We start from the raw sequence: 14,332 nt of genomic DNA on the forward strand, positions 1-14,332 counted from the left end.
GTATACGTGCTGTTGTTTCCTTTTTACTCGTTTCTGTTTACTCCTTGCATTCCTTTCCATTCGAATGTGTAGCGGCTTAATGACAGCTTCTGTCGCCGGCTGTAGAGTGACGTAGTGGTCGCTAGATACGCATGCGCGTTGAGGAATTTCGTGTTCTGCGACATGCGGCTAATAAAGAAACTAAAATGTAACAGTTTACGCCATCTCCATATACGGTACGAATTGGTTTGATTCAGACTTGTTGGATGATCAGCTGTGTTTTGAAAACTTACGAAACATATTCAAGAAACAAAGATTGAGTTTTACATCGAAAAGTACTGGCTAATTTTCAAACAAAATGACTACGGCCGCGAGACCCACGTTTGAACCTGCTAGAGGAGGACAAGGACGTGGTGAAAAAGATTTAAGTGCAATCTCAAAACAATACAGCAGCAGAGATTTACCGTCTCATACAAAATTGAAATACAGGTATTATATTGTACTTTATAATATTTTCAAAAAAATTTGTGTACTGTGATCTTTATTTAAGATATTTTATGTAACTTTTTTAATCAAGTGAACAAACAAACATAACCTTACTTATTTGCATTTGCCGAAATTAATGAATTTCATTTGTAGGGAACATGGACAAGGAACAATCGAGGAATTGCGAAACCGTGATTTTCGCAAGGAATTAGAGGACCGTGAACGTGAGAGGGAAAAGGATAAAAGTTCTAACCGCCGTATGATAGAACCACCTAGAGAAACGTCCACGACAAGTGCTGCTAAAAGGCAGAAAATTGATCAAGTACCTACAGCAAGTTTAGATGCAGATGATCCTCTTGACGATGATGATTCAGAGTCAGAAAGTGACGAAGATGATACTGCTGCTCTTTTAGCCGAATTGCAACGTATTAAGAAGGAGAGAGCAGCGGAGCAAGCTAAGAAGGCAAAGTTTTTATATTCATGTTTACATTTGATATGTAAATTCAATATTATGTTTCTTCTAAAGCTTTTACGTTATTTTATTTTCTTTATTTTCCAGGAAATGGAGAAAAGACAGGAAGAGGAAAGAATAAGAATGGAGAACATACTTTCTGGAAATCCTTTATTAAGTTATTCTTCTCAAAGTGGAAGAACAGATATGAAAGTCAGACGAAGATGGGATGATGATGTTGTATTCAAGAACTGTGCTCGTTCGGAACCGAAAAAGAAGCACGATGTGTTCATAAACGACTCGTTACGAAGTGAATTCCATCGTAAATTTATGGAAAAATACGTTAAGTGAACGAACTACCGTAAGAAGTATATCGTATTGTATATAGTTTTAAGATAATGTTATCATACTATTTATAAATGTCTCGTACTCCAGACTGCAATCGATGATGCTGATAGTTATTCCAAAATTTCGGAAATCTTACAAATTTAACATCCATAAACATTAATTTCATACACATGTGTTATTAAATCACACACTTGATTTCATATATTCACATACATCTACGAATATTCGATTACGAAATTCATCGTATGAAAATATGAACAACTAAGGCAACCGTATCGTTCGAGTTTAAAAACAGAAGGTATCGTATTAGGCTTTTTTATCATTTTCTTTCGATTCTGAGATCCAACTAAATTCGATGCTGGCGATTCATCTCCAGGAGGACACTCTAATAACTTCACAAAAAAATCATTGAATTCTTTATATGCAAAAATAAGCGTACAGATATTCAGAGTGAGAGGGAGGGGGAGAGAGTGAAAGATAAAGAAAAAGAGAGAGAGAGAGAGAGAGAGAGAGAGAGAGAGAGAGAGAGAGAGAGAGAGAGAGAGAGAGAGAGAGAGAGAGAGAGAGAGAGAGAGAGAGAGAGAGAGAGAGAGAGAGAGAGCAGGGTGTGCCAGAGTGGGGTGAAGCGGATTGAGGTAGCGTGTATCGGTCCGACGGAGATCGTTGATCGTGCGAGAGAGAAAAAGATAGAAAAGAGAGAAAGCTGGAAGAACAGAGGGAGAGAAAGAGAAGAAACTAGCTGAGTGTGGTGGAGTTTGTCCAGGCAATGTAGGTACGTGTTTCGGTAGCGGTGCGATCCGGCCTCGGCGGTGGTGGTGCTGACGGCGGCAAGCGCGTGTAAACCGCTGGGTCAAGTATAACCGGTCCCAGGGTCCCCGGAGCAGCCGGAGGCAGCAGGCAGTCTACCGGTACGACGCGCAGCTGGTTATCGCTGGTAGACTCCCTGGCACCGACCTGGCCAACTAACGCAACAGGGACACACGAGATGCCGGCCCGACTCGACAGAGAGACAGAGAGAGAAAGACGACCGTTCACTGGTAGATCGCTTCGAGATGATTTCTGAGAAAAGATATGTCGTACGTTACGGTACGAGCGATCGCTTCTCTGTGTGCTTGAATTCGTCATCGCCGATTCTATCCTTTTTGACTTCTTCTCGAACTTTCAGATTGGTTACGGGAACCTAGTTTCCGGTCTCGTTCAAATACCATTGTTCAGATCTATTCCTGATCAACTGCGATCCTTGTGGCGTTCCGTCTCTCGTCGTGTTAATGGGCCGTAATTTCGGCCAGGAGAGTTTTTCTCGGTAGATGCCTATCGTTTGTATGCAACAGCGTAAGAATGAATCTAAACGGAGTATTTTGTTTATTTTATGATAAATATATTATATGGATGTTGTATCGGATGCCATCCTTTTGGACTCTCTTCCAAAAAATCGAAATTACCGTATGATAATCAATTTTATAACTCGATCAAAATTAATAAAATGAATAACCGAGTAAAATTATAATAATTATTATCATTCGCTTCACCTATTAAACCTACTTATATCACGTAATAATAGTAATATTGAATTAAAGCTGACGAGTGAAATTGTCTTTCGCATTTTACGCGTTCGTCCATCGATTAAAGAAGTTTCAAAGTTACAACTTTGTCTCGTACAAATCTTGTACAATTTCAAGTGTACAATCTATCGTTAGTTTTGCCGGACGTAAATATCACTTTTCTAAAAATGCGACGAAAGAAGAGTGAAGTGCGCTTAAGAAAACGCAATTGTAAATAAAGGAACACGCGGTCGTACACGGCGCGCGTTAAAAATGCACAGTCGTCGAGTTTTCTTCAGGAGGATAATCTCCGAGGGAGGGATTTCCCCGGTGAACGCACCTCTGGATTCTGCAGCGGCCGATGCTCGACGGGAATTCGCCCTGAGGGCACTCTCCCTTCCTCTCTTCTTTCCTCTCCTTCTTTCCCTTTAACTCTCTTTTTCTCCTTACCTCCCTCCCTCTTTCCTCGCACACACTCCACTCTCTCTCTCTCTCTCTCTCTTTCTCTCCTTGTCTCTGTCTCTCTCTCTTTCTCTGTCTCTCTTCTCTGCTGCCACATTTTTTATTTACCTCCTATATTCCTCTATTTACTTTATTTATTCCGTTGCTGTTGGTCAGTGGAGAAAGAGAACGTACTGGACGAGAGAGGAAGAGAGAAGTAGAGTGAACTGCAGCATCTCTTGCTTTTCTCCAAGAGTTTCATCCACGGACGTGCAGAATGACGATCCAGGGCTGTAAGCTACCAACGTTTTATTGGGTGAGCCGGTATGCATCGATAATGGTATCTCCTTCCCTCACCTTTGCAGATACTTTCAGGATTATCTCTGTGGAATTGAGATCCGAACATTGCGGAATAAACGGACGGTATGCGTGGTGTCCGACACCTGTAAGAAGCACGTTGGTATGTGCTTAATGTTTGTCGCACGCAATCGGCCAGGTTGTTTGCGCGAACGTGTAAAACTTTGCTGTCGTAGCTATAAAAATGAAGCTGTTAAACCGCCGTATTACGTGTACTCTTGTTGCTGATTCTTCATTTTGGGAAATTTTCTCGTCGAGCAAACGTTTCTATCGTACTCGTTATACCTTTTTGGTAAATAATTCAACGTAACGAAGCAACGAAATTCGTTGTAGTATTGCAGCGACGTGGCGATCGGAAATCACACACATACTAATACATGTTGGGTTTTTCTTTAAGTACAATTTCAACTAAAGATAGAACGATCACATATGTGTATCTGTTATGCAGATTATTTTTTTCAGTCGTTATAAAATATCGTGATATCTATCTTATTTAATATTCATAAATATATCATAAGCGAATACAAGCGAGAAACAATTATATTTCCAGCCCTAATAAATTCGTCTTTGGAGCTAATTAATTTAGATCGTCTCCTCGTGAGATGCTTATTATCCAGTGTTTATAGAATACCAGAGAAGTAATAATTTATTTATAAGAGCAGATAATAGAAATACGTACTAATAAATTGTTTGAACTTCGTACGTTTATAAAATCGTTTCTTTGACACGACGGATCAATACCGTTGCATCGAAACGACGTATTTTGTCAAAAGTTTCGCAAGAGCCAAACGAATTCCAATTATTATTCGTTTATGAAGTTATCTCAATTAATGGATATAATTCATTCGCGAGAGATCCACGAAACGAACGTTGGCGCGTTAACGATTTGGTCGACGATTTCAGAACAAAATCGCAGTTACTGTTGAACGTTTCAACAAAAATCACAGTTACACTTTCTCGTTAGAGCAGCGCCGTAAGGCCGTGTCTGGATAGAAAGGAACGGGTGGTTTCGAAGTAAACAAATAAAATCTCTTGATACCAAGTTTAAAAATACTCGCTAAATTTCTATTTGCTCGCGCATTATTCACTGGCGAGAAAATCTATTTAGATAGGTGTAACACGAAAATGTTAGATGGTATAGGTAAACATATACATACACACATCTGTATGTACGTATCTTCTAGAAGCCGAAACACACAGTCAAAATCGGACCTTCCCTTTTTCCTCTTTCTTTTTTAATTTCGTTTTGTCAGACTGCAAGTGTCTACCAACCGAAGAAATTGTGTCGAGTAAACAAATATCTCTTACAACAAACTGGATATTGTAAGCCTTGCGCTGGCTTTATTGGCAGATTAATGATACTACCGTCTCCGATTCGCTTTCACCGTCGTCCGCCCACCCCGACCCCTTCTACGTTTATGGCCGGTTGCGCATAAATATGACACGCGACTTATTTTTTCTTCTGTGCCTCTATTAAAAATTCTCTATGAGAACACGATACTCGCGATCGCTGATTTTTTCGATCGTTTAAATTCACTCGAGGGGACAGGTATACTTAGATGGTTCGTAAGGTGGAATTCTTTCCAGTTGTTCGTCTTCCTATGCCGAGGAGCGCAAATGTTTTCTTGTTGACTTTATGGGCTGTAACTTTTGCAAAAATGTTTGTAGCGCTTTAGTGGTTATATAGTTACGAGCTACTTAGAACGTTTTGCATGATGATTTATGATAGCCGTATAATTCGATGTAACGTAGGTACAGTTTCTTCTAATAAACAAGAAATTGAATAGAAATATGTACGTAATAGATTTCATGTTGTAGGTAATTTATGACGGAGAACGAATTGTTTAGCCGGACACGTAAAAAATTTATACTAAGAGCTAATCATCGCCTGTTCTCGTATTACGAGTCGTACGTTGATACGTTCTAAAAATCGGCAATTTTTCTTTCAAACACGTGTGTAAATAATCGTCAATCGATAAAACAGACATCAAATAAACGATATTTTTCGAAAATCCTCTGTATGATCTATCCTTTTATGCAATTTCAGTTTAATAAAAAAAATGATGTTTTTCAAAAAGTCCACCGTATACTACCTTCGCGTATTTTCCCGTTAACTGTCTTTCGTATTTTCGCGTATCATTCGTCCGTGATCCTCGCCAATTTTCTGTACGACGAAATCTTCGATCAAAATCGTCACATGTAACAGGAGATCTGACGGCGGAATACGAGGCGCAAATACGTACGTTCATTGTCAACGTGGTGAAATTAACGAATCGCCGTATATCAAATATTTCTCTCACGCTATCTAAATCGAGGTACCGAGTAAGACGAGGCGTTTCCAAAAATAAATATCTCCAAAGGTTGAATGCCATCGAGGCGCGCATCTTCGAAAGGAATTTCTCGTACGGCCAACTTTCGTGTCAACCGCTGCATACCGTACCGCTGTGTTACCTGTAACAGCCTGTAAACAGATTCTTCGCCGTAGTTGTGCATTAACCGAGGCAACCTCTATTTGTCGTGCAACCTGTTACATCCGTAGGCTTTCAAGCGAATTTTTCACGCACGCGTTCTTCCATTAACCGGGCCGGAAACGAAGGACAGTTTTCACCGGTGGAAAGTATCGGCAGCGGTTACGGTGCAGCGCGGTTATCGGGCGGAAATTGTGGCGCAACTGGTCTGGATGGCGAGCTGATAAAGATCCAGGGGGTTGAAAAAGTGGAAGAATGTTGAGGTTCGGTCGGCCGCCATCGCATGCCGTTTCTTCGCTAACCCTGATCTCCGGCACCACGTTAGAGTGCCGAGTAATACCAACGATCAGGGCTGGTGAACGCCGCCTACTTCTTCGGCAGGGGCGGTCCTATCTCTATGACCCAGGGACGTGCAAATGTCTTCGAAAATTCAGTGGATCGGCCCGGAAGAAAAGTTTCCTCGCGAAAACCTATACGAATTGCGAATCGTTCGTTTCGTTTCTTCCTATCTTTTCGTGTTATCGATCGGTTATTGTGCGCATATTTAATTTGTAAAATGTCTGCCTTTCATTTAGTTCTCGTTTTGTATCGTTTCTTTTTTCTCTCCTTTCGTTTCTTTTTCTTTTTCTTTTTTTTTTTTTTTCGTGTAGATATACGAGTGGAAAGTTATCTTTGGCAGTTTCACGATTATGTATGTGGTGATCGTAAAAGCGAACGAGGAAAAGTGGATATAATTCGACGCGTTGCTGTACTCTTTCCCTATTACATATGAATCTGTTCGAACAGTTCGAACGAGGAATCTTATTTTCTTTTTTTTTTTAACGGCGATCGTTACACTTCCGAAAGTTGCGCGTCCATCTGAGAAGAAGCGAAGAAATTTATTTCGCCCGGTGAAAGCAACGAATTCGTTCTTTTTGGAGCGTTAAACGACATCGATGTGTCGTTAAACGAGATGCGTTCCGTTTTACGCAATCGTTTAAACAAAACGCGTTTCATTTTATAATCGTCGTTTCGGTTACTCGTTCGTCTATCGAAAAGAAAAAAAAAAAAAAAGAAAGGAACTGGTTTTTGGATTACAGGAATTGACACGACCAATTTATCGCTAAAAATTTATATTATATATATATATTACTATTTCAAAGAAGAATATTCTTCTTCCGAAAGTTTTATTACGTTTTTTTATCGAAATAAAAGAAAGCAAATGGAAAGACGTCGCTAAGGAATAGCGCGTAACGACAGAATAAAAAGTAAAGAAGGAAAAGATCAGTTAAAGATGTCGTATAAATATATTCAAATTAAAACAGTAGATAGCACGACTATTACCAGAGATGATCCGTAAATTAAAGTCCAATTTTTCGGAGTTACCTAAATCTCTTCCTTCGTTATAATCAACGTCCAAGCCACGTTCCATTGCCGTGTTTTCCCTTGCATTTGATATTTTTAACAATCGAGCCACGCACAAAAAGGTCGCGAGCGATCCCCAGTGAAAGTAAATCAAATTTACAATCGTCGCATGCTCGCAGAGTTGTGTCGAAGCGACTGGTTGCAGAAATTTTGCGCGTCGTGGACGTACGTACTTAAGTACGTACATACTTAGATTAAATGCTGAGTGTTAGCTGCCGTTCTCCGTGTTCAAACAACATCAGCCTTCCATTACGTAATAGTTACATTGTAACACGCGTCCGCGAACCTCTTCGGAACCTTGCAAACATCTGGTATTACATGCAACATTCCATGAATGCCGCGTTAGGCGTGCGACAAGCGTTGTACGCAACACCATAATACACTCGCGTGTATACGCTTGGCGAACAATCTAATCGTGAACAGAACATTTTCACGTTACCATCGGCTATCCTTCATTTTCGCGGCTCTCTTTATCACTAGCATCTCCGTCACGGCGATACGTTCTCTCTTGGATATGGAACGTTATCGCGAGACGACATGCGGTTTACAGAACGATCGAATGCTTCGATACTTTCCCCTTTTCTTATTTAACGTGTTACACGCACACGCGTCTGATCAAACCTCGTCCTGTTACTTAATAGTCGTCGAGTGGACCTCGATACCAGGACGATCGTTGCGTACGGTGACACTTTGCCAGTTAGTCGTACAAGGTCCGGCGTTCGTCAGCATTTCGCTACATTTTTTCATTTTTCGCTTCGTTCGAAACTCGTTTTCGTTTTCACGACTTTTACCGCGATATCTCGTTCGTAAACTCGATTAAGCGCGGATCGCGCCGTTTCTGGTCCGATGATCCTACGATACAAAAGGAAAATCAGAGAAGAGAAACGCAGAGAAACCTGGTGGGACGTTTTGGCGCGATTTCCTGACGATATCGGCGAATTAACGGTCGTGACAGTCCGTAGATTTATAGATTCTTGTTGCATACCCAGCTTCTACGAGAGTTTATAATTTCACGTTTAATAAAACGATCGACTAGAGCTTGTAAAACTCGCAAGATTCACTTACAGAACTTCGTTTGTCCCACTACCAAACGTGTTACCGTTTAAGAAAGAGAAATTACACCTACATACAAGCTACGCTAACTAGAAATCGTCAGCGTGGGTAACTTGAAACTTATTCGCAAGATAGCGCGATCGATATCGGTCGAATGGTGCAAGAGGGTTGAGAAAAGAAACGAAACGAAACGCGGAGAAGATCGAAACGAGCGAAGAAACCAACTGGACGGCGGAAAAAGAGGAAAGGATCAGTATGTACGCGTGGCTACCGGCGCGGCGTGGCAAGGCAAAAGCAGTGCGAGGTGAGTCGAAGCGAGGCGAGGCGAGTTGTGGCGAGTGGCGGTGAGGCGAGGCGAGGCGCGGCGCGGCGAGGCGAGGCGAGGCGAGGCGAGGCGAAGCGAAGCGAGGCGAAACGAGGCGAGGCGAGACGCGAGCGAGCGAGCTAGAGGCAAAGGCAGAGAGGAAGGTAAAGCGAGGCGTGGCTCTGTCGGAGGAGCGGTACGGCCCTGGGAGGCGGTGGTGAGGCCTCGCGGAGGAGCAGCGACGACGAGGAGGTGCACGGCACGGGCCAGACAAACAGACTGGCACTGGCATCGCGGGAGTCAGCGGCAGTGGTCACCGCTGGTCACCGAGACGGTCTCGAGAATCAGCCGTGTGCGCGTTTCGCGAACATGCGCCCCGTGTATCTTTTAAATCGCTTCACGGACAAAGTGCGCGCTACTATGTGTCTTTTTATCGATCCTCGATCGCAGTAGCGAGAGGAAGCACGGAACGGAACGATCGGATAAGCTTCGAGTGGATCGAGTTCGATCGAGCGATACTACGCGTGGATACTTTGAACAGTGGCAAGAGAAAAGTCGATCAGTGTTGAGGTCGGGGAATATCGTGAGACGAACTACTAAATAGACGGATAAACGTGTCGTCTGTTTCGTTACGTTCATTGTTAATTTAGCGAACAACGACTTGGACCGAGTGATCGAAACGAAGAAAGAGAAGAAAAATCGTACTAAGTAACGGTATAAGAGGGAGAAGAGGCGAAAGATAACGAAAGAAGTTTGACGGTATTCCGTAAGTTGGAGGTTCGTATAGTGGCGCGTCGAGACGATATAAGGCGGTATATAAGAAGATATAAGGAGAGTGCGCGGTGTCGTCGCATAGCGATCCGGGGACACATCGATCGATCAGGATCGATCGATTCCGCGGCATCTGGATCGCGGCTCGATCGCCTCGGCGGCGGTCCCACTCGGCGTCCACGTTGGTGGCTCGATAGGAACGACGACGACGACGACGACGTCGTCGTCGTGCGAACGCCGACGTAGGAGGAGGAGGAGGCGGTGGCGTAGGGGAAGGTGGTGCTGGTGGAGGTGGTGGTGGAAGCGGCGGGAGGTAGAATGGTGCCTTCCGGCCCGTGTCGGTCTCGAGCGGAAAGACGCGCTGAGATGTCGCCGCGCCGTCTCGCGCCCCTGCTGATCCTCGGTACGATCCTCGCCGGGCTGACGAGCACCGCCGCCGCAGACAGGATGAGCGGCCTCTACGTCGACAACGGTTTCGACCAAACGATCGTCCACAGAGTGGTTAGCCAGCGGGAGAAACGCGAAGTTGAACACGAGATATTGAATCTTCTTGGATTACCGGATCGGCCAAGGAATACGGCCGGTAGGCCGCCACAGGTCAAGAGGTCGGCGCCCAAGTTTCTCTTGGACATATACAAGAATGCTCTCGGCGAGGACGAAGACGAGAAGCCGATCGGCGAGCAGCAACGTAGGGCCGGCGAGTTCGACCTCACCGGTCAGGATCTCAGGGCCATCGACCAGAGCGACGTCATCATGACCTTTGCCGCGCACAGTAAGTCATTATTCTGTCTTTTCCTCTCTTTCTCTCTATACGTACTTACATTTGTACGTACGTATACGCTACTGTTGCCTGGTGTGCCGTGTGCCGTGTGCGTGCACACGCTTCTTTTCGTTTGTGTCATCGCGTTTACGCGGCTCGATCGTCATTATTACTCGTAGTCGTTGCGTATGTAAGTTTCTCGTGTACGTACAGTACGCGTACGTGGACGTAGGAAGAGCTTGGCGGAAGGAGAGCCGACATTTGTCGTCAGCGACGACGTCGTCGTTCTAATGCTCGAGATATTCTGGATGACGTCTCTTTTGTCTCTCATGGCGTGCCCCAACCACTGTCGGAATCCATTGGAATCAGTCAGAATGAATTCTCTTCTCTCGGCCTCGGAGGTTAACAGGTTCCGCGAACGCGTTTTCCGATGGTATGCGTCTAGTTTGCGTGCCGCGCAGGCTGCCGTCGAGATCTGATTTTCATTTCACGCAGCCTCTACGGGGACGTAATCCTTGTTTAGGCCGCTACGTTTCTAATCGTACTATAATTTACCGTATTCGTCTAATCTTTTACAACGCCGTGTATCTCGCAATTTACATGCTCGTGTATCTTTGAAACTTTTTTCTTCGTTCGACACTGTGCTATTCAATTTTCCTATTATACCAGCGCCGAATAATTTATCTATAGCAATTATAAGTTGTAACGTTGTCAGCGAATTTCCGATTACTAATTAATTGAATAAAATAATGTTAAAGTTTCGTTACAATGCGTATCTCGCTAAGCTTGAAATTAACAGCGATAATTTATATAATTTATGTAATTTATGTTATCAATTGACGCGATTGAACGTATCAAATATGATAATTTGCATTTACTTTTTTGTATCTCTCAAAATGGATACGCGACACCTAAGGTATATTTTTTGAAACTCAGTGTCGAGGGAAATTAAGAGAGAACGTGAATAAAAGAAACACAAAGAATAACGTTAACTCGCTGACTACCAATTTACCTAAGTAGATTATCTCTGATTAGTTTTCTTATTTTTGTACCGTTAAAGGTATGCTGATCGTACTCATTTCATTATCGGGCGAGATAAAATGAATTATTCTTTGCTAATTTTGAATTTCGCGTTGGAAAGCTTTGGCTGCGAAACCGTGGCTTCGACGAAAGGAAGAATCAACGGCGGAAAAGCGAGAAATGGTGGAATTGGCGCGAGAACTGGTTCTTCAATCGACGGATTTAGAATTCAGAGATACTTTAAAAATCATTTCACCACCGATCGATATAATTAACACACTGTATGAGTTTACTTCGGGATTATAAATCGCTTTACCAACTGGATTCTACCGGTTTAGAAGCAGTTCTCGTGGGTGTGAGCATTCTGCGGCAAGGAATGCTCGTCTAGCGTTTCTTCGGTGACTTTGGCAGATCCTCTGCTGGTTCTCGAATATCGTCCAGCGAACAACCTGATCGCGATTATCCAAAGACTCGTTCGGTTTCTCAACGTGTTCGCTACGGTTGATTTTCGTTAAAAAACATTTGGAATTTCGGTTATTTTTCGCAGTCTTACAGGATGTTGAAAGGAACGAGAAACCTCGTTCGACGAGAAACCTAAAAAATTATCTTGATACTGAAACAGCGAATGGATCAAAAGTCCTTGATTCGTCAAAAAATTGATCGATCCGATAGAACCGATGGCCCGTTTCATCGTGCGTTGCGTTTTAATCCTTTGCAGTTACCCACAAAAGTGTATTTCTTTATTCGTTATGTAGATTACATTTGACGCGATTTATGATGAGAATATGCATACAGCGATTATTACGACATACTGTGAATATTTATACGTATGCAAATGCATATTTATACAGAAAATTCTTGATAAAGTGAAACCTGGACGAAGGATGTTTTATCTGTAGAGGGTCTTAATTTTCACATTTCGCCAGATAAGTTTCCTACGTATTTGTCGTTATATGCTTCTGTGAGAAGACTATTGTACCTTAAAGTACATTACTTCGTAAAGTACTTCGCGTACTTTCGTCGTAACTATTTTGTAAAATTGAATATTATTTATAGCGAACTTTTGAAGAAACCTACAGTGAGAAGATATTGTGTGTAGCTAAATATTCTACGTTTTATACCCTATATCGAGTTTTATTAACGATATTGCACACGATTATTAAATAATATCGAGAGATGTATCATATCGCTAGTAGTATCGAACTAAGAACGATGCCCAAGAGAAATTCCAAAACTGTATCGCGAGTCTGAAATTTGAAATAGTAGATGAACTTGCTAAGAAGCGAACAGAAGTCGTAGAATATGCTTTCGTTGTGTTAATTTTAACCGATCGAAGTCACCGATTAATCAAGGCTGAGAAATGTTTACAATTTGTTGGAATTTAAATTATAGTCGTAACGTGCAGATAACAAAGAATCTTAACACTCCAATTTTCAATATTCCATACACTCGTTGCGTATCTCACGCATTTTTTCCATACTCCGACATATTTCTTTCGACGTACGTTCATATATTACATCTTCATATGTCACGTACCTTATTTGCATACTGTGACATATATTTAGTGCATAAGTACGTGCAATCCAGTGATTAATCACTTTCTAGAATCGTGTAAATCTTACAAAAACCCACATTCGTCGTTATCTTTTGAAATATGCAAAATACCAGTTAATCGAGTAAATAATCGTTCCCCGTTGTCGTAACGCGAAACGTAGAATTGAACGAAAGAAATGTAAGAGAAATTATAGCGATTATCATCGGTATCCTGTTAGGTTACGATATATTACGACTAGATCCTACCAGTTTAAAAGTAGAACACCGATTTCCGTGGTTGTTCTGTGGGTTCTCGACCCATAATATCCGCCAAGGAATAGTAAACTGATCCATGCCGCGTGTACGTAAACTGAAAAATGCGCGTGGATTTTATCGTATATCTTAATTGCCATTGAAAGGATATTTTCACTTGTGTATTTTATTACTAATCAGTATGGCGCGTGTAACGTTTGAATATCGATCATTTTCATCCGAACAGTCCGCGTAACCAGCTCCTGATTTTTTCCTCCTGATAACTAATGCAATATATTTAATTACGATTTTACGACAATGTTTCCCATTTAATTATTTCTTAACATGAAATACGTAGTTCAATTTTATCCAAAATTGTACATCACTGACCGAGTACGCGATAAGGTATTCGGAATTCAAATTTATTTTGCTCGGATTTGCCGGAGATCTTAAAAATAGAACATCGAGCAGCGTCAGTTCGTTGCCTAAAAATAGATATTAAAAGTAGTCCGATAACATTGATTTTCATATACGGGTTATTTATGTTAATGGCAGTCAGAAGGAAAAAGAAAGAAATGCATTTCCATTGGTCGAATCCTCTGTTTGCGTTCTCTTGTTGTCGCGTTTCAGACGCGAACCTGTTTCGCGCAAATCTGTGCTTCCGCATGCATATTCATCGAGAGTCGGAGAAGATAATAAAATTTGAAGGCATATCGATTTCTACGAAGCCGTGACGTCACGCGAAAAACAGTATAATTTCACAAGCTACAAGTTAAGAAAACACGTTCAACGTCGGGAATTTCATTAAGCGTTACAGGATTCTTCCGAGATAAATTGACAAATTTATGTACGATCGATCGATGAAAAGATTCGAAAATTGATGTCTTATCCGATAAAGCATTGCCTCCGCTTCGTTCTGCTTTAAGTAAGGCACATCGAGCTAAAAAGCATGGCAAACACCTGCTGAAGAAATTTCAAATTGCGTTTGAAAGCTGCGAACAAGGCGTGAAATCTCGGCCTTAATCAAATTTATACTCGCCCATCGGAAATTAAATTACAAAATCGCCACGAAGAATTCAGTTGTTAAATAGAAGATATCGGGCAAATATTAAATCGAACAGATTATATTTGAATAGGTATTTTTAAAAACACTTATCAAAAAGG

General features: G+C 41.9%; 2 protein-coding genes across 2 annotated transcripts in view; both read left to right on the forward strand.

The window, feature by feature from the left end:
• Window positions 1-59: 59 nt before the first annotated feature.
• On the forward strand, window positions 60-1,358 carry LOC126869887 (spliceosome-associated protein CWC15 homolog). Its single transcript, XM_050627036.1, has 3 exons — window positions 60-468; window positions 619-928; window positions 1,025-1,358. The coding sequence occupies exons 1-3, from the start codon at window positions 338-340 to the stop codon at window positions 1,265-1,267; spliced, it is 684 nt and encodes a 227-aa protein (XP_050482993.1). The 5' UTR covers window positions 60-337; the 3' UTR covers window positions 1,268-1,358.
• Window positions 1,359-9,119: 7,761 nt separating this feature from the next.
• LOC126869872 (protein 60A) overlaps window positions 9,120-14,332 on the forward strand; it is a 41,532-nt gene continuing 36,319 nt past the window's right edge. The window contains exon 1 of the mRNA XM_050627000.1: window positions 9,120-10,375. Coding sequence (XP_050482957.1) covers window positions 9,922-10,375 — 454 coding nt within the window. The 5' untranslated portion in view covers window positions 9,120-9,921. The remainder of the gene's footprint in view (window positions 10,376-14,332) is intronic.

The sequence above is a fragment of the Bombus huntii genome, chromosome 9 (genome assembly GCF_024542735.1).
Source record: "Bombus huntii isolate Logan2020A chromosome 9, iyBomHunt1.1, whole genome shotgun sequence".
NCBI lineage: Eukaryota > Metazoa > Arthropoda > Insecta > Hymenoptera > Apidae > Bombus > Bombus huntii.